The sequence below is a fragment of the Phascolarctos cinereus genome, unplaced genomic scaffold (assembly GCF_003287225.1).
Source record: "Phascolarctos cinereus isolate Bilbo 61053 unplaced genomic scaffold, phaCin_HiC Scaffold_4;HRSCAF=312, whole genome shotgun sequence".
NCBI classification, from domain to species: Eukaryota; Metazoa; Chordata; class Mammalia; order Diprotodontia; family Phascolarctidae; genus Phascolarctos; species Phascolarctos cinereus.
Window position 1 is genome coordinate 157,763,210 of NW_027555847.1, and position 19,241 is coordinate 157,782,450.

Sequence of the window (19,241 nt, forward strand, 5' to 3'; positions counted from 1 at the left end):
TGCCAGATCTCTAAATCCAGGGACCAGTGGAAGTGTGAAGTATAATGCCTAAAGGTGGGATTCAGTGATGTTAAATTTACAAAGAAGTAAAAGGTAGAAACCTCAGGGCCAAATTAACAATTTCCTTAATTCAGGTGTTGCCTAGATAGGGTTCAAGCTTATCTGTGACCTAGATACTTTACAATAAGTAACTTGATTTAGGGTTGTGAGAGTTCCCTCAAGATTAATGTCTGTGTTATATGAGTTACCTTACCAGGCAGGTGCACTGGACATAGAGGAAGCCTATTTGCTGAAAGGGGCCAATCAGGAGCCTGCAGTGAGCCATAGTCTTGCTCACTCCCAGATGTCTTTGCTGGTGTTCGCTGGCTGCCCTTGCTGAGCTGTGCCCTCTCCCCACCTCAAACTAGCCTAAACCAGCCTTCCAGTCAACTATTTCTGCAAAACATCCTGCTTCTGGGTCCCACATGTTCCTGGGAAAGACTATCCATTCTTTGCCCTAACCGCTCACCAAACCTCTCCTTTGTAGTTTTCAAGCATAAATTGCCTCTCCCTCTCCTAGGCTACGGGCTCCTTTGTACTTTGTACTGGGGTGTCTGCACCAGTGTCTGATTTTCCTCAATAAAACTTTTCTGCTGTCAACTCAGCTTGGAATCCCTTGCATTTTGAGGGGTGGGCTTTGCCTGCTTGACAAGGGTAGTGCTGGTACTCACTTATCCTACCTCCTCTAGAAAACTTTCCCTGATTATTGTCATCCGTTTTCCAAATCACTAGCAACATCCCCCAGGGCATGTCAATGGACCCTTACGTATTGTAACCGTCTAAAATAATTTACTATAAATGACCTGTGCAATATGTCAAAAATCTCTTGAATCACTGGGTCAAAATGGTAACTATAAAGCATTGACATAACCAGTTAAATTTACGTTTAAGTCAACGAATTTCAGTGTACAAAATATCATCACTTTTCAGTCATTCCCTCTAAGACTCTATCAGGATTCTTTGTCCATTCATTCCTATTTACTTTTCCTTTTATGTGGTTGTAGTTACTGTATATCCTTCTTCCAGGTTTTCTTTTTCTACTTTGCATTATTTCACAGAGTGGTCTGGGTACGATACACATCCTTTTCTTTTCCTCTAAGAAGTCACTCTCAGCTCGGGTATCACACAGGTACAACAGAGAGTCTGTTAGAGAGTCTGACTTTCTGTGGAGAGAGGGGTTAGACTCATTCTCTGGCTCTTTATACCCTAAATGACTGCAGAGATGCAGGGAAAATTACCCAGGCTTACATTTGGCCAATATCTAGGCTCTCCCTCAAAGGGGGCAGTCGTAAATCATGTATTTGTCAGCTATTTGCCATAAGCAAAAGAAATAACACAAGAGATTCATAAGCATGCATTAGCAAAGATTTAAACAAGAAGCAGTAATAATTTAGTGTTGTTATACTCTCCCAGAATTTTGATATTTGAAATGTTGAACATGAGGCAGTTTTTAGGACCCTAGCTGGTCCCAATTCACCTCAACTCTGCCTTCTTTGAAACACTCTCTTGGGGCAGCTCAGTGGCACAGTGGATAGAGCACTGGCCTTGAAGTCAGGAGGACCTGAGTTCAAATCCGGCCTCAGACCAAACACTTGACACTTACTAGCTGTGCGACCCTGGGCAAGTCACTTAACCCCAATTGCCTAAAAAAAAAAAACCCAACAAACATATAAAACACTCTCTCAAGGTCTGGCAAGTTAGAGGCAGAGCTCCTAGTCTACATCTTCTGACCAAATGAGAGGTAGACCTCCTCCTCTTACTGGTAGCTATCCTCTCCAATGCAGAAACTCCCCTGCCCGTCAAAATCAACTGAGGGACCCAGAGTCCCTCAACTGAGAAACCCAAGTTTTCCAGATATCTTGAATTCATAGGATTGCCTCCAAGGTGAAAAACATTCCTCTCAAAATTGTCATTCAGTCCTCTATCCTCAGCAAAGAAATAGAATAGAAGAAGCAACCCAAAACCCAATCTTGGGCTCAGCTAAATTTGAACATATTGCTAATATTAAGTGCCAAGGGCAGACTGGTCTTCCTGCTTAATGACTAATCAAAGGGCAGACTGGTCTTCCTGCTTAATGACTAATCACGGGGGCTGCTTTGTCATCTCAAAACTCAAATTTTTCTGCACTGAACTTCACATTTCCCTGGACATTGTCAGGTCTCAGTACACATTCTATGGAAAGGCCTCATTGGACTATCCCCAAGCATGCAACCCTGCCACCACAGTTATATTCCTCATATGTGTCCATCTTAATTACTTTAAAGTTTTTGGTTACATTAATATGCCAACTTATTTAACCAGTCTCTGGGTGTTGAACATTTAGGTCATATTCAATTTTTTGCAATTACAAATAATGCTGCTATGAATAATTTTGAACAGACAGCTCTTTTTTATTGGTGCTTTTGATTACATTTTTCAAGATATTTTCCCCAAAAAAAAAATTTTTTTTAAAGATATTTTCCCAACAATGAAATTTTTGGGCCAAATTGGGCCATAATTATATTTGTTATTTTTACTAGTAATCATATCTTAACAAGGTATATCTGACAATTTTTTCCTGAAAGAGAATGTGTAATAGTACTACCAGTTATTTTCTTGTGGAAAAAGTCTATCCAGTAGGTGGCACCAGAATTCATCTGGTAGCTACCTACATTGTGGGCATGGTGTTTAGGGCAACATAAAATGGTTTATTGGACTAGCTTTGTGAACTCAAATCTTTAAAATGTTGACAAATCCAATGTGTGAATGTATTATGCTTGACTATGTTTATCTGTTACAAGATTGGGTTTGCTTTTTTTTTTTTAATGGAGGGACAGATTTTGGAGGGAGAGGGAGACTATGGATGGTAATGTCCACAAAAAAACCTAAGCAAACCAGAAAAGATACAAAGGCAGGACACTGAAATATTTTTAGTGCTCAGAAGAAAAGAAAAGGAAGTTCAGAGTGAGCCACAGATAAGCAAGACAACAAAAGTTGACAACTTTTGTCAACCTCAGAGTTTGGTCATGATTAGGTTGTGACCGTCATTTTATTTCTCCCAAAGCTGGTGACATGAATGTCTGGGAGCCAGTCTGGAACTGGGCTCCCTTTGGACTTGGGGTACATAGTCTTTCAACCCTTCCAACAGGTGCTGATATCATTTCATTATCAGTTCATCTCTGGACAGAGGAAATGCCTCTTCTATCAGACTACTGCCAGGATTTGGGCTATCCGGACCAAAGAATCTGTCTCCACCCAAGCCTGAGCAGAATGCAATGGGACTTCCAGTACCTTAGATTAAATTATTTGTGAACTTGGGTTGGGGTTTGACCAGGATAAGAAGAGTCAATGTAATCTCATTATCAGAAATGTCCTTCTGAAGAAAAACTGAATTTAAAGTCAGGATTTAGAAGGAGGCTGGGGGAAGCTCTGAATCTCCAAGATATTGGTTATTAATAATCATTTTTCACACTTTGAAACTAGGATGCTAAATGTATTATATACTTTTTTTAAAAAAGCAAATTGTATATAACAGAAATTCATGGTTTTATTTGTAGTCCTTTTTTTTTTCTTTGTATTTGGAAGTCCTCATGTTTCTTGATGTCTGTCAAGGTCAGAATGACTATATGTGTATGTGTATATATATACACATATATATGTGTGTGTGTATCTATATATACATACATATACACATAGATACATATATACACACATTTTCTGAAAGAAAACTTACTGCTAGGCATAGAAAAATGGAATATTTATCAAAGATATACTTACTCTTCAATGATATTAGTAACATTGATATTTCAGTGATAAAAATGTGATTTCATTGTTGTTCATCCTTTGGTTTTTTTGTTTGTTTGTTTGTTTTTAGGCAATTGAGGTTAAGTGACTTGCCCAGAGCCACACAGCTAGTAAGTGTCAAGTGTTTGGTCTGAGGCAAGATTTGAACTCCCATCCTCCTGACTTCAAGGCCAGTGCTCTACCCACTGTACCACCTAGCTGCCCCTCATCCTTTGTTTTTGAAGAGGACTAGTGACATCACAAGGGATGTGGACTGCTTGTGGATTGGACTTAAGAGAGGCAGAGTTTAAATGAGTTATCAGCCATCTGAGTTCAGTGGCAAGACAAAAGTCAAGACAACTGGCTAAGGTCCAGCATGTAATGGGTTACCTTGGCCTTTCTAAATTAAGGTCTTTCGGGGCAGCTGGGTGGCACAGTGGTTAGAGCACCAGCCCTGAAGGCCAGGAGGGCCTGAGTTCAAATGTGACCTCAGACCAAACACTTGACGCTTACTAGCTGTGTGACCCTGGGCAAGTTACTTAACCCCAATTGCCTAAAAATTAAAAAAAAAATTAATCAAAAAAAAGAAATTAAGGGCTTTCCCTGGTCTCAGTTTGTCTGAGACAATGCCCATTCCAATGACTAAGGGCTAGGTAAGAATTGAGACAAAAGATGCCCAATTTAGCATCACAAAGATATCATTCTGAGAGCGGAAGACCTTAAAGAGCTTCCAGCCAGAGAGTGAAAGGTACAAAGTAACAATATTGTAAGATGATCTGCCATGAATGACTTAGCTATTCTCAGCATTACAATAATCCAGGCCAACTCTGAAGGATTTATGATGAAAAATGCTATCCATCCCCAGAGAAAGAACTGATGATATCTGAATACAGATTGAAGCATATTTCTTTTTTACTTTATTTTTCTTGAGTTTTTTTTTTTCTGGTCTATGTTTTCTTTCACAACGTGACTATTATGGATATGTTTTGCCTGATCGCACATGTATAACCTATATGGAATTGCTTGCCTTCTCAATGGAGGGGGAAGGGGGGAGGAAGGGAGAGAATTTGGAACTCAAAGTTTTAAAAACAAATGTTAAAAATTGTTTTTACATGTAACTGGGGGAAAATAAAATGCTAAATAAAAGGGTTTTTTAGGCAGTTGAGCTTAAGTGACTTGCCCAGGGTCACACAGCTAGTAAGTGTCAAGTGTTTGGTCTGAAGCCGGATTTGAACGCAGGTCCTCCTGACTCCAGGGCCAGTGCTGTACCCATTGCACCACCTAGCTGCCCTAAAAGTTTTTTTTAAATTAAAAAAAAAGTTTCTAGCCAGAACAGAAAATAATTGCTATTTGCACTCATTCTAAGCCATCAAAACCTAAACAATGAGCCACAGAGGCTTGGGTTGGGGCTATTATTGGCCAATGAAAGCCAGAGTGATTTATTTCATAATAAAAAGTTCAGGAGTATGCCAAATTACATAAAACTAGTGACTGCAACAAAAGAAGACCTAGAGTCAGGAAGACCTCATTTCAAATCTAGCCTCTTTTACTTGCTAACTATGTGGTCTGCTCCTCCTCTTCCCATTGCTTGGCTCTTGGATGCATCCTTCTGAGTTATCAGAGCTGAGACTATAGAGGGCAAGGCTTTGCCATTGTTAATTAGATGAGCAGGGACAAGTTGCTTGAGTGGTCTGAGTCTCAGTGCCCTCATCTGTAAACTGGCAATCATAATAATTTTGCACCACCTCCCAGGACTGTAAAATTTAAATCGCTACTTTAATGAGGTTTCATATCATCATCATCAATCATCATTATCATTATCATCATCACATAGAGAATTTAGATCCTTAGATAGATACCAATCTAGTCTATAGTACATCTTGGGTTGAGAAACATTATATGAAGCGATCTCTAAGATTTCATTCAGTTTTAAAATTCTATGGTTTATTCTTTTTTTTTTCCAGGCAATTGGGGTTAAGTGACTTGTCCAAGGTCACACAGCTAGTAAGTGTCAAGTGTTTGGTCTGAGGCCAGATTTGGACTCAGGTCCTCCTGACTTCAGGTCCAGTGCTCTATCCACTGTACCATCTAGCTGCACCCCAGTTTATTATTTTTCTAAAAAAAAAATTTGAGCAGGGAGGCAATCAGGGTTAAATGATTTGCCCAGGGTCATACAGCTATTAAGTGTCTGAAGTTGGATTTGAACTCAGATCCTCCTGACTTCTGGGCTGGTATTCCATCCTTTGTGCTATGTAGCTTCCCATCTATGGTTTATTCTGAAAAAAAAAGTTTACAATAATGTCCTTTATGTTTTATATCATCATAGTTTTTCCATCCCTCCTCCCCTTCCCAGAGGGCCATATCAAATGACAAATAATATTTTTTTAGAGATTGAAAAAAAGAAAAAGAATTAAACTGATCAATATATCAAACAAGTCTGAAAATATATGCATTGTGTGATACTTGTGGACCTCCCACATCTGTTAAGGAGTGGTCTTCTATCTCTTCTTTCAAGTCATGCTTATTCTTTATAATTTTGCAATACTTCCTTTTGAACTTTTTTTGCATGTTCTTTCTATTTACACTGTTGTAGTCATTGTGTGGATTCTATGGTTTATTTTAATTAGGTTTTTTTTTGCAAGAGAGATGCTAAATTATGGTTTTAGGCAGGAAAAAAAAGGAGCCAGAGAATAGGGAGTGGTTGAGATCCTGGAGATGAAAGGGGAAAGCATTGGGGTGAAATCCTATATGAAAAAAAAAATAGGGGCAGCTGGGTGGTACAGTGGATAGAGTACCAGTCCTAGAGTCAGGAGGCCCTGAGTTAAATCTGGCCTCAGACACTTGACACTTACTAGCTGTGTGACCCTGGGCAAGTCACTTAACCCTAATTGCCTCACCAAAAAAAATAAAATAAAGGCAGACCTAAAGATAATTCTTTGAGGCTAATGACTTCCCCTAGGGACCTAGAAAGCTGTTGTGTTTTTTGCTAATATTATTGTGAATATAATGTAGCAGGCTTACAGATAAGTCCCTCCCTCCTTGTCCATGGCAGATGCCTGGGATTCATATAAAAATTCAAGAATAGATCTGCTTCTAAGTGAGACAACATGCAAACCATGAGAAGACAAGGAGACGCTAAGCTGCCGTCCATCCGTTCAGTCCATATGGAGAACCACTTCCACTGAGGAGCAGCGGAATCAGCCAGAGACATTGAGATAGGAACAAAAACCTGATAAAGAGAAGCAATTGACCTATGAACATTTGTTGGGGTTTTTTTTGGGGGGAGGAGGGGGTTAGGCAATGGGGTTAAGTGACTTGCCCAGGGTCACACAGCTAGTAAAAATGCTATATATCTGAGGTCACATTTGAACTCAGATCCTCCTAAATCCAGGGCCGGTGCTCTATCCACTGTGCCATAGCTGGCCCCTATGAGCATTTGTTAAGGGCTTACAATGTGTCAGTTCTGATGCAGAGCACTTTACTAAGAGCAAAACCCTAGCCTCCTAACCTTGCAAGAGAGATCAGGACATCACAGAACTACCAGCATTGATGAGAGGCAAGGAACAGAGGCACAACAGAAAAGATAAAACACACAGATCTTGCCCTTGCTACAATAAAAACAGAAATAGGGGAGGCAGCTAGGTGGCACAGTGGATAAAGCACCGACCCTGAAGTCAGAAGGACCTGAGTTCAACTCTAACCTCAGACCAAACACTTGGCACTTAACCCCAATTGCCTAAAAATTAAAAAAAAAAACAGAAGTAGGGTCTCCCTCAAGTTCACAGGTAAATGAAAATTGAAAAAAGAGTGTCAACATAAGCTCTAAGATACAAGAATAATAGCTACAATGTCAATACCACTTTATGGCTTGTAAAGCACTTTACAAATATTATATCATTTGATCCTCACGACCCTGGTTAGTTGGTGCTTTTATTATTTTCAATTTAAAGATGAGGAGCCTGAGGCAGACAAAGGGTTAAGTGATTTGCCCAGGATCTAATACACAGGTTCCCAAACTTATTTGGCCCACCACCCCCTTTAAAAAAAAAAAACAATTACTCAGCCCCTCTGCTGGAAATCTAGTTTCTTTAACCTTTTAACAAGTTTTTTTTTTATATTTGCATCATTTCAAAAAAATGTAATTTATTTAAATGACGTATCTTAAATTTAATAATTTATTGCAGATTTGTGGTTTTTTTTTCCTGCATTTAAGTATTGATGATGCAATATTGCACCATGCAACCATATAGTCTCATATTGTAAACAAGTCATTACATGTATATTCTTGCCAATGCATGCTGGACTTCGTTTCAAGGTCTCAGTCTGGGAAGGTTGAGCTAACCTTCTGTATCTGACCCCACCCAACCTTACAAGGAATCTCTAGCCTGAGGTGAATTCCATTCAATCAAGGTTGGATGGAGGCAGATCGTTTTGTGTCTAAATTGCTAAGGTTGGAGGTGGTCTGGGTATATACACACTCTGTCTAAGTGTGTGACATGATGTCACTCTCAGCCCCTCATTGTAATAATCATTTTCCCATTAATTGTTAACCAATCAGGGTTGATTCCTCTTGGAAGGGTATATAAACTGTGAGCCGTGATTGTCTTCAGTCTAAGAGAGACAGCCAAATGACCATCCTTTTATTAATAAATGTGCTGGCCTTATTAATAAAATTATCGTTACCCACAAACTATGTCTCTTGAACCTTTTTAATCACCACATAGATGAGAAACTGAGGCTCAAAATGGTAAAGAGCCTTTCCCAAGGTCATGTTGTTCAGTCACATCTGACTCTTTGTGACCCATTTGGGGTTGTGTGGCAGAGATACTGGAGTGGTTTGCCATTTCCTTCTCCAGCTCATTTTACAGATGAGGAAATTGAGGTAAATGGAGTTAAACAACTTGCCCAGGGTCACAGGAAGTGTCTGAAGCCAGATTTGAACTCAGGAAGATGAGTCTTCCTCAGGCACTCTATCCCCTGCACCACTTAGCTGCCCTGTCCAAGGTCAAACAGGTAGTATATACATGTAGTAAATAGTAGATCCAAGATTTAAGCCCAGGTCCTATCTCCAAAGCCTTCATTCTTTCCACAGCACTTGCAACTGAGGTGTATCTAATGTAGCTTAAAGTAATAGGGAGCCCCTGAAAGTTTTTTTGATGAGGGAGTAATATGGTCAGACCTCTGCATTAGGAGCACTTTTGTTAGCTGTATGAAAGCCAGACTAGAGTAGGTACACACTCTAGGAGAGTCCCTCAAGCTTTCATATTCCTCGATTCTATAGAATCTATGACATCTGTGGAATGTGTCGCCGTTTCTATGGGCCTCCTGGGGAAGATGGAGTGGGTGAGAATGCTCACAGCCAAGGTCCAACTAGGACTGATCTGGGGGGAGATAAAGGAAGCTCTGCTGCCACTGGGATGCTCCCAGTGTGGCTGCAGTTGCCCCCAGAGTCCTGGGAACCTGCTAATTCTTCTGCTGTTCCTGGTTTGGCAGTTTAGGAGAAATCGTCACCAATGGCTCCCGACAAAGCAGGATGGGAGTCAAAGCATGGTGAGTGACTGCCATCCCCCATCCCCAGACACAAAGTGACCTCCAGACACAAAAGGGCAAAAATCGATTACTGCCATCCCCAAGACAGAGGGCAGGGTGAGTGACCGCTTTCTATTGGATATAAAGCAAGGCAAGTGACCACTGATCTCCTCGACATAAGTCGAGGCAAATAATTCTTGATGCTCCATTACAGGGTGGGGTTTGTGGACACTAACCACCAAATGTGGTAGGGTGAGTGACCACTTACATGTAGACAAGGGACAAGGCACGTGCCATTCTGGGCACCACATTTTGGGACGTTGAAAAGGGAGACAGCAGAGTAACGTATAGTGGGGGTGAGCACTCAATTTGGGGTTAGAGGACCTGAGTTTCAATCTAAGTTCGGTTACTTATTATCTATGTAATTTGGACAAGTTATTGAAGTGCTCTGGACCTCAGTTTCCTCATTGGTAAAATGGGGAGACTATACTAAATAACCTCTAAGTTATCTTCCAGCTCCAGATCTATGATTCTATGACCCTAAGCTGGTCCGTATCCTGAGGAGGCCGACTAGGACAGTGAAGCCTCTTGTTATGATTGTGTCATCTGAGGACCCCCGAGGAAACAGGGAGTGTTGAGCTTGGAGAAGAGAAGGTTGAGAGGGGGATGGTATCTGTCTTCATGTAACAGGGCTAACTGGAAGAGGGTTGGACTTAACTCTGCTAGGAAGCCGAGGGTAGAACGAGCAACCAAGTGTAGAAATTTCAGAGAAGCCAATTTAGACTTGATGTAAGAAGATGCCTAACAATGAGACCTTCCAACTCTAAGAAGAATGCCTTCCAGCTCTCAGATTCTGGTATTCTGCCATCACTGGCTCCCAGAAGCTGAGTGACCACTGACTCTAAGACATAGGAGCAAAATGTGTGACTGCTGATCCATAGATGTAAGGCAGAATGAGAGGCCGTTGACTTCTGGACATGGGACAAAGAGGAGTGGCCCCTAGGATACAAGGCAGTGTGACCACTGACTCCAAAATAATACAGGACAGAGTGATAAACTACTGACTTCCCCCAGACACAGAATAGAGTGAGAGATTATTGACTTCTGGACACAAGGCGGGGTGAATGATCATTGACCCCTTCCTCAGACACATAGGGAAGAGTGTGGGACTCTGTTTCATGTGGCCACCAGCTCCAAAACATAGGACAAGGTGAGTTATAGTGACTTCCAGATACAAAGCAAGGGAGAGACCATTGACTCCTGGACACAGAAAAATATGACTCTTAGGACCCAAGACAGGACAGGGGAGTTACCACTGACCCCTAGAAATAGGATAGGGTGAAAAACCACTGACCCCTGACATGGAGGTGCTTGAATGACCCCTAACCCCACAACACAGTACAGGGTGATTGTAGACCAGTAATAAGGCAAAGGAAGTAACCATCAGATATATTGCAGAGTAAGTGACAATTACCAGTGGGCACAGAGCAGGTCAAATAACCACTGCCCGCCTTGACACATGGAAGGACTCTGTGAGTGACCATTGAGTCCTGCCCCCATACAGGGCAGAAGAGGTCGAGTAATGATTACCTTCCACCCCCAGCCATGCCTTCAGTTCTTATGCAATTCACTTCTCCCTCTATTCCCTAGGTCCTCCCATTTCTATTTCCTACCTCCTCTGACTTCCTAGAGAGAATCCAAAGTTGGCAGCCCCAGAGCAGGAAAAGAGCTCTGTTCCACAAGGAGGAAGAAGAGGAAGAGGAAGAGGAAGAGGAGCAGGAGGATGAAGAGGAGAAAGAGGAGGATATGTTGGGACAGATGAGGCTAGCCCCTTGGTGGTATTTCCACCCTAGGAAGATGGAGGCTGAGCAGAAGGCCTTAGGGACACTGAAGAAAGAAGTGGGCAACCTACACCCCTTATTCTTGGGCCCTCATGGGGCATACCAGCCCCTTGTGGATTCCAAAGAATTCCCAGTCAAAACAGTGACACCAAAGCCAAGGCCCAACTCTCACTACCCTCACAGCTCTACTGGCCTGATCCAGGCTCCCACCTCCCTTTGCCCCCTGTCTATTTCAAGTGCCAAGGCAAAAGAGTACATCCAGCTCTTCTGGGGTCTCCCTTCTCTTCACAGTGAATCCTTGGGGGTCACATTCCCAAAGTCCCAAAGTGGTCCCACTGGGACCACTAATCAACATCCACCCTCTGACACTCCTCTTATCTTCTTCAATGAGCTTTCTTACCTCCCCTTGCCCAACCTATTGGTTAAAACTGTGTCTCTTCCTCCCCCACACCTCCCCTCAATCTCTCCCCTCCCGGTCTTGCATGGAAACTGTGAGGCTACAGAAATGGCATCCACTGAGCTCCCAAATGAACCAGAAATCCCATGGCAGGCCTCTGAGCCCCAAAACCCAATCCTACCTTTACTATCTGCCTCACATTCCCCAGTGAAGCCTCAAGAAGCTGAATTCATGGAAGTCACAAAAGTGATGGCTTCAGATGAACATGAGGTCCCCGGGCCTCAGGAGGTGCAACCTAGTGAACTACCCTGGACCCCTGAATCTCTAGTCCAGACCCCCAGCCCACCCTCAGTCCCCCTTCCTATACCCCAAGATCCAGTGGAAGACCCCAAAGTGACAGGCTCTGAGGCTCTGTTGGAGGACCAATGGCAGAACCAGTTTCCCCAGGACCCTGACCCCTCAGCCCCAGCCCTCAATGCATCTCCACCATGTCTGCTTGAGCCTCAGGGAGCTAGCCTCATGGGAGCCTCACATGGGAGTGAGACCGCCCCCCTCACTCTTCATGGGCCCAAGGCCTCATGCTATAACACCCAGCAAAGTGAACTGCCCTGGGCTGCTGAGACTCCAGCCTCCTGCCTCAGCCTGCACACCTCACCTGAACCCCAAGGAACTGGCTTTACAGAAAATCCCCTTGTGATTCCTCATGTACCTGAGGTCCCACGGTATGCCATGCAAGAGAAAGAACCTCCCTGGCCTACTGGGCCTCCAACTCCAGTGCTTAACATGAACCCCCAGACTGAGCTGCAAGGAGCCAGCTCCATAGAAGTACCAAATGGGACAGCCTCAAGTTGGGACAGAACGCAGACCCAACCTCCTTGGACCTCAGTTCTGCAATTCCCCCAGGCTGAACCTCAAGGAGCCAACTTTGAGGAAAGCCCTGTCCCTTTAGCTAGTCCTGAGCTCCCAGGATGGGAAGTCCAGCAAATACATCAGCCCTGTACCCCAAGGCACAATACCCCTCCCCTGGAGCAGACCTGGCCTACCACTTTGAGGGTGCCAGCTGAAACTCAAGAGGACAAGCACCACCCACCAGGATCCCTCACAGGAGATATAGTCTCAATGTCCAGGACAGTGACCTCCATGCCCCAGGAGGACGGAGCAATAGGAAAAGCACCTCTCCACCCCCAGGGGACCCTGAGCCTTGGAACTGAAGGGTGTCCCCGGAACAAAGAATCCAGAATTCAGATTAAGAAATACCAGTTTAACCCTGGTCCCCATTCCCTAGCTCCCAGCCCCCCACTCCCTGGCCAATTTTTACCTAGGATCCCAATTCAACAAGACCTGTGCCCCCTGGCTACCTCCTTCTACCCCTCAACTTGTCAGATTCCAGCCCCCAACCCTACCTGCCAAGGGTCTGTAGGAGCCCTGTCCTCTAACTGTGCCCATGTCCAAGCAAAGAAGGTTATGTCTCAAGATACTCAACCCCTACACTGCCATCCTCCTGTGGCCCCTCAGCTACAGCTGCTGAAGCTTGCTAGAGACAGGCAGGGCCCTGCCAGGGAGGGGAGAGAAGTCCCCTTGATGCCTCTCCAGACTCCTGACCTCCAGGCCAGCAAGGTCCCAGAGCCCCAGTCCCTGAGCCAGTACAACAAGAACATGGCAGCCGCCAAAATGCCACGTGCACCCAAGAGGGCAAGACAAGAAAGATCTGGGGGGTCAGAGCCTCCAGACCCAGACAAGAGCCAAGCCAAGACCACACTCCCCAGCCGGAAGAGAGAACACTCTAGGAAATCCAAAACTGGAGACCAGGGAGGAGGGGATGCAGGATGGGGAGTGTCCCCATCCAAAGGAAAGAATCACTCATCAGAGGGCAAGAAGCTTTCAAGTCACTATCCTGCAAGAAGGCCCTTAGTGTCACCACGTGAGAGGAACAGGAATCTTTGTCAGACTGCTTCCCGTCCAGAGCTACCCCAGCCTTCTAAGGCTGAGATTTCCCAAGTTCTGCCCTCACAGGGCCCTTCAAAGGGTCAGGGAGCAGGTGGTGGTGACATCTTGGACTCCCGACACCAGCAGAACCGCCCCCAAGGGGGCCGAGGTCCATGAAGGGAGGCAGAGAAAGAGAGCTCCTCTAGTTCCTCTGGCCCAGCTAAGAGATGCCTACAGAAGTTTCTGGGAGGGCTTCTGAACAGCCTAAGTTATAGCCAAAGAGCTCAGTCAGTGCAGTGTCTGCAGGCAGCAATGAAAATAGCCCAGGGTTCTAGGTCTGGCCAGGCTCTGCATCTGATACCCCAATAAAGAGACAGCTTTTCTGTAACTCAAATGCTGCTGCTGCTTTCTAGGCCAACTCTGCGGATCAAAGTGGGAGAGAAAAGATTGATTCCCTGTTAACCATTTGGGTTCTGACCTTTACATTCAAAAGGTCGTTTTCCTTGGCTCAGAAAACAAATACAAATTTAATTGTTTTGAAACTTTGAATTTTTTTCAATTACCAGCATTTATTTTCTCCCCCACCCAAACCCTCCACCACCCGTTGAAAAAGAAAAAAACCAAAACCCTTGCAACAAATATGCATAGTTAAGCAAAACAAATTCCTACATTGGCCATGTCCAAAAATGTCTCACTCTGCCATCAGGCAGCTGGGTGGTACAGTGGATAGTGGAACCTGAATTCAAATTCAGCCTCACACATTTACTAGCTGTGTGACCTTGGGCAAGTCACTTCATTTCTGACTGTATCAGTTTTCTCAACTAGAAAATGAGATAACAGCATCTATCTTTCAGGGTGGTTGTGAGGATCAAATGAGATAATATAAAGTGCCTGGCGTGTAGTAGGCATTGTATAAATACTTATTCCCTATCATCTCTCTGTCAGGAGGTGGATAGCATGCTTCATCAGTCCTTTGGAATCAAGGTAGGATGGTTGACCACTGCATTGATCAAACTCCTTAAGTCTTCCAAAGTGGTCAGTACCATGTACAAATTGTTCTGGTTCAAAAGCAGGCAGCATCGAGCAGCTCTACTTTCCCGTAGTTGCTATCCCATCCACCCTGAACAGTGGCCCCATGCCTTCTCTAATGTTCTTTTCCTCAGTATAGCTAAAATCCTGGGCGACGTTCCCCGTGTCTTCTCCGATTACCTCTCTCCTAGCCCAACCTCTTAAAAATTTTGCCCCTTCCTCTTCCACTCCTGCCTTTCCTCCATACCCTGAGTGGAAACTGTGAGGTCACAGAGGCTTCCCTGCTTGGGTCCCATTCATTGCTCTTGACTGTTTCTGAATTTCAGGACTCCTGACAGCGGTATCCTTACAGCCCAGTGCTATGTTTTTATATTCCTCTGTTGTTACCTGTCCTTGTTCCATCTTCCCTACATGTCTTTATAGAAAAGTTGATGGTGGGAGTAGGAGTAAACTATAATTCTTGCTCCCCCCTCCACATATATAACACATTAATTTGAGAAAACCTTCATCCTAATTTGAGAACACATACCCTGGACGTGTTCTTTGACATCTTGTTAAAAGGACAAAGGCAACTCCTGATTCATTTCCAATGACTGGAGCTATCTCCAAGATGGTTGGCTAGCTGGGTTTCAGGAGAACAGGCTCTCATTGTTAAGAAATTCCTCTTTAACTAGACTATAAAGGAAGGTGACAGTTGCTACTGCACCCTTTTGCTTCTTTTTTTTCTTTTCAGAGGACAGACTAATACATAGTAGAGCTAGGGGAAGACTAGGGTGGGAATGAGGAGGGAGCTTGAGAACATATTGTCTCCTCCCTCTCCGGAAACTGGTAATGACCACCTTGGGTAGATGAGATGGATGAGCTCATCTACATGGCCTGCAAGGAAAAAGCCTAAGAATAGGCTTTCTCAGCCCACAAGATGGCAATAGCTAGGGTATGGTTACATTTCTTGAGGAAACCCACTTGGCCTGAGAAGGATGTCATAAATGATGTTCCCGAACCCTAGCCTTTTGGGAAGGGGAGGGGTGATGGAAAGAGGGCTCACTTTCTTAGGTAACATGATTCCCAGACTCTAACCTTTCAGTCAGAGAAAGGGGATTTCCTGGTCAGCACCAGTCATCGGATTGCCTTGTGGATGACCCCAAGTTAGAGAATCCTTACCTACATATCTGTCCCCTTTTCTCAGTTCAGTCCCTTATCACCTCTGCCTGACTACTAAATAATTTATGAGTCCTTAACTTGGGGTCTATAAACTCTTTTAAAATATTTTGATAACTATACTTTGATATAATTGGTTTCCTTTGTGATCTCCTGTATTTTACTTTATGCATTGAAAAAGATTATTTCAAGGAGTTCATACCTTCACCAGACTACCAAAAGGGTCTGTGATACAACAAAGAGTAAAAATTGGGCTCCCTCACCAATTCACCGTTGGTGGAGTTGTGAACTGATCCAGCCATAATTTGAAACTATGCCCAAAGAGCTACAAAACTGCATACACTTTGACCCAGCAATACCACTACTAGGTCTGCATCCCAAAGAGGAGGGGAAAGGACCTATTTTTTTTTTGGGGGGGGGGATGTGAAGCAATCAAGGTTAAGTGACTTGCCCAGGGTCACACAGCTAGTAAGTGACAAGTGTCTGAGGTCACATTTGAACTCAGGTCCTCCTGACTCCAAGGCCAGAGCTCTATCCACTGTGCCACCTAGCTGCCCCCAAAAGACCTATTTTTAAAAAATATAGTAGCTCTTTTTGTGGTGGCAAAGAATTGGAAATTGAGAGGATGCCCATCAATTGGGGAATGACTGAATAAGTTGTGGTATATGATTATAATGGAATGCTACTGTGCTAAAAAAAATGATGAACAGTTGGATTTCAGAAAAACCTGGAAAGACTTACATGAACTGATGCAAAGTGAAATGAGCAGAATCAGGAGAACATTGTACACAGTAATAGCAATACTGTACAATGATCAACCGTGAATGACTTAGCTGTTCTCAGCAATACAGCGATCCAAGACAATTCCAAAGGACTCCTAATAGGCGGTAGCTAGGTGGTGCAGTGGATAGAGAACCGGCCCTGGATTCAGGAGGACCTAAGTTCAAATGCAACCTCAGACACATAACACTTACTAGCTGTGTGACCCTGGGCAAGTCACTTAACCCCAATTGCCTAATCAAAAAAAAAAAAAGACTCCTAATGAAAAATGCTATCCACCACCTGAGAAAGAACTGATAAAGTCTGAATGCAGATCAAAGCATATTTTTCACTTTCTATATTTTTATGTGATTTTTTTTTCCTTTGGGTCTGTGTCTTCTTTCACAACATGACTAATATGGTAACATGTTTTACATCATTGAACATGTATAACCTATATCAAATGGCTTATTGTCTCAAAGAGAGGAGAGGTGAGAGAGGGAGAGAGAAAATTTGGAACTCAAAATAATTTTAAATGAATGTTTAAAATTGTTTTTAACTGGGGAAAAAACAAAATATTATTAAAAAAAAATTGGGCTACTTACTTCAGCTCTCTCCCTTCTTCCGTCTATCCACATCTTAACAGTTGTTAAAGTGATTTTCCTAAAGTACAAGTCTAACCATATCACTCTCCTGCTCCACAAACTTCTGTGGCTCACTATTACCCCTAGGATCAAATACAAACTTACTCTGTCATTTAAGGCCCTTCACAACCTGACTCCCACCTACTTTTCTAGTCTTATTATATATCATTCTTTTTCACAAACTCTACTGTCCAACCAAACTGGCCTTCTACTTCCCTTTTGTGCCTTTGCACTGGCTGTGACCTGTGCCTGGAATTCACTCCTTCTTCGTCTCCGCTTCCTAGAATCCCTAATTTCCTTTAATGCTCAGCTTGTGCCTCCTTCTAAATGAAGCTTTTATTCATCTCTCCCCTCCCCCAATTATTGCTAGTGCCTCTCCTTCAACAAGCTCTTTGTGGAGCATATTGGGAAAGTTTAGGTGGCAGCTCCCAGGCATAACAGTTAATCCCCACATGTAACAGGAATTTACTGTGGTAGGGAGGGTAACATAGATGAGGAATCATGCAAGAGGGAGAGGATGGGAAGGAGAGGAACCCAGGACAGTTCATGTAGCACAATCCCTCTCCTTTGGTGGATCTCCTGGGCTCAGGAATTCTGAGCTGCAGGTGGGTTGGGTCTGTGAGGTTTCCACGGTGGCTGGAGCATCAGTGATGTATTTCTGACCTGGGCAAGTTAAGGGAATATATTGGGGGTGGGGTGGGGGGAGAGAGAGAGAGAGAGAGAGAGAGAGAGAGAGAGAGAGAGAGAGAGAGAGAGAGAGAGAGAGAGAGAGAGAGGAGAGGGGAGAAAGAACATTGGAGTCAGATTTGAGTTCAAATCCCACTTCTGTCACTGCTACTTACTACTGTGTAACCTTAAGCAAGTAACTTGACCGCTCTGAGCCTGATTTTCCTCATCTGTAAAATGAAGCTTGAACTAGATAACCTAAGCAGGGGTGGGGAACCTGCGGACTCCAGGCCACATGTGGTCCTCTAGGTTCTCAAGTGCGCCCCTTTGACTGAATCTAAACTTCACAGAACAAATACCCTTAATAAAAGGATTTATTCTGTAAAACTTAGACTCAGTCAAAAAGCCACACACAAGGACCTAGAAGGCCACATGTGGCCTTAAGGCCACAGACTCCCTACCCCTGATAGGGCCATTCCTTGCAGCTCTTTTGAAATAGTGGAGAAAAACAATCATATCCTATTAGGAGGCTGCCTGGTTAGCTATCCTTAACAATTCTGTGGGCAGTTAGGTGGCCCTGGAGTCTGATGGATGTGAGTTCAAATCTGGCCTCAGATACTTACTAGCTGCGTGACCCTGGGCAAGTCACTTAACCTTGTTTGCCTCAATTCATCATCTGTAAAATAAGATGGAAAAGGAAAAGGCAAACCACTGCAGAATTTTTGCCAAGAAGACCCCAAATGGGGTCACAGAGAGTCAGACACGACTTAACAACAACAACATGGTAATTGTTCAACCGATACTTAACTACTGTCTAGCTGTTTGGATGAGAGAAGGAAACAATAACTCATCCCTACCGTGCTTAGCCCCAGCCAGCACAATAGTAGCCTCCAAATAAGTCACATAACTGGACTGAGAAGAATTACAGGACCTTGATTCAAAACTGATTTGGAAAGTCCCATGTCTCTTGAAAAGAAACATTTCCACTAGGAGGAGATCAGGAGAAAACTAAAATGTAGTGAACCTGAAATGGTAAATAGACCTTGCAAGTACTACTCCCCAGAAGAAAGGAGGGGAGGGGAAGAGAGCCTGGTCCAAGATCCATCAGTCCCCTTCCCATTTTCTGAGTCCTTCAACTACCCCAGCAGAAGTGGCAACGCAGTTGGCTACCCTACCACTGCATTCAACTGTGGGTGGTTGTGAGGAATGTCCCACAGGACTGCCATAAGACCTACTCACAAAACTACTTGTGCTCTCTTTCCCCTCTAGGCAATTCTGTGCCCTGTTCTTCTAACAAACATAATCTATTTGTGTAATAATCATCCCTCACACTGGTGGAAAAGTCACCATCTCCCTCCCCTCCCCCCTCCTCCCCCTACGAGCTGGCCAATATCCCTCATTATAGAAATAGACATAGAAAAAAAGGAGATGGTCAATTTAAGGATTAAATCAGGTCTTCAGGGCCAGGCTGGCTCCACCGTCTGGGTCTGT

At 43.7% G+C, this 19,241-nt stretch overlaps 1 protein-coding gene across 1 annotated transcript; it reads left to right on the forward strand.

Annotated features, from left to right (window-relative positions):
* Positions 1-9,120: 9,120 nt before the first annotated feature.
* On the forward strand, positions 9,121-14,001 carry SPATA31G1 (SPATA31 subfamily G member 1). The gene is made up of 2 exons (XM_020977038.2): positions 9,121-9,351; positions 10,981-14,001. The coding sequence occupies exons 1-2, from the start codon at positions 9,136-9,138 to the stop codon at positions 13,669-13,671; spliced, it is 2,907 nt and encodes a 968-aa protein (XP_020832697.2). The 5' UTR covers positions 9,121-9,135; the 3' UTR covers positions 13,672-14,001.
* Positions 14,002-19,241: the final 5,240 nt, after the last annotated feature.

Excerpts from the sequence above, each read along its gene's own strand:
- SPATA31G1 (XM_020977038.2), top strand. The coding sequence starts at position 9,136 with ATGGAGTGGGTGAGAATGCTCACAGCCAAGGTCCAACTAGGACTGATC. Across the intron at positions 9,352-10,980 it reads AGGATGGGAGTCAAAGCATG|GTCCTCCCATTTCTATTTCC; the intron begins GTGAGTGACTGC and ends TCTATTCCCTAG.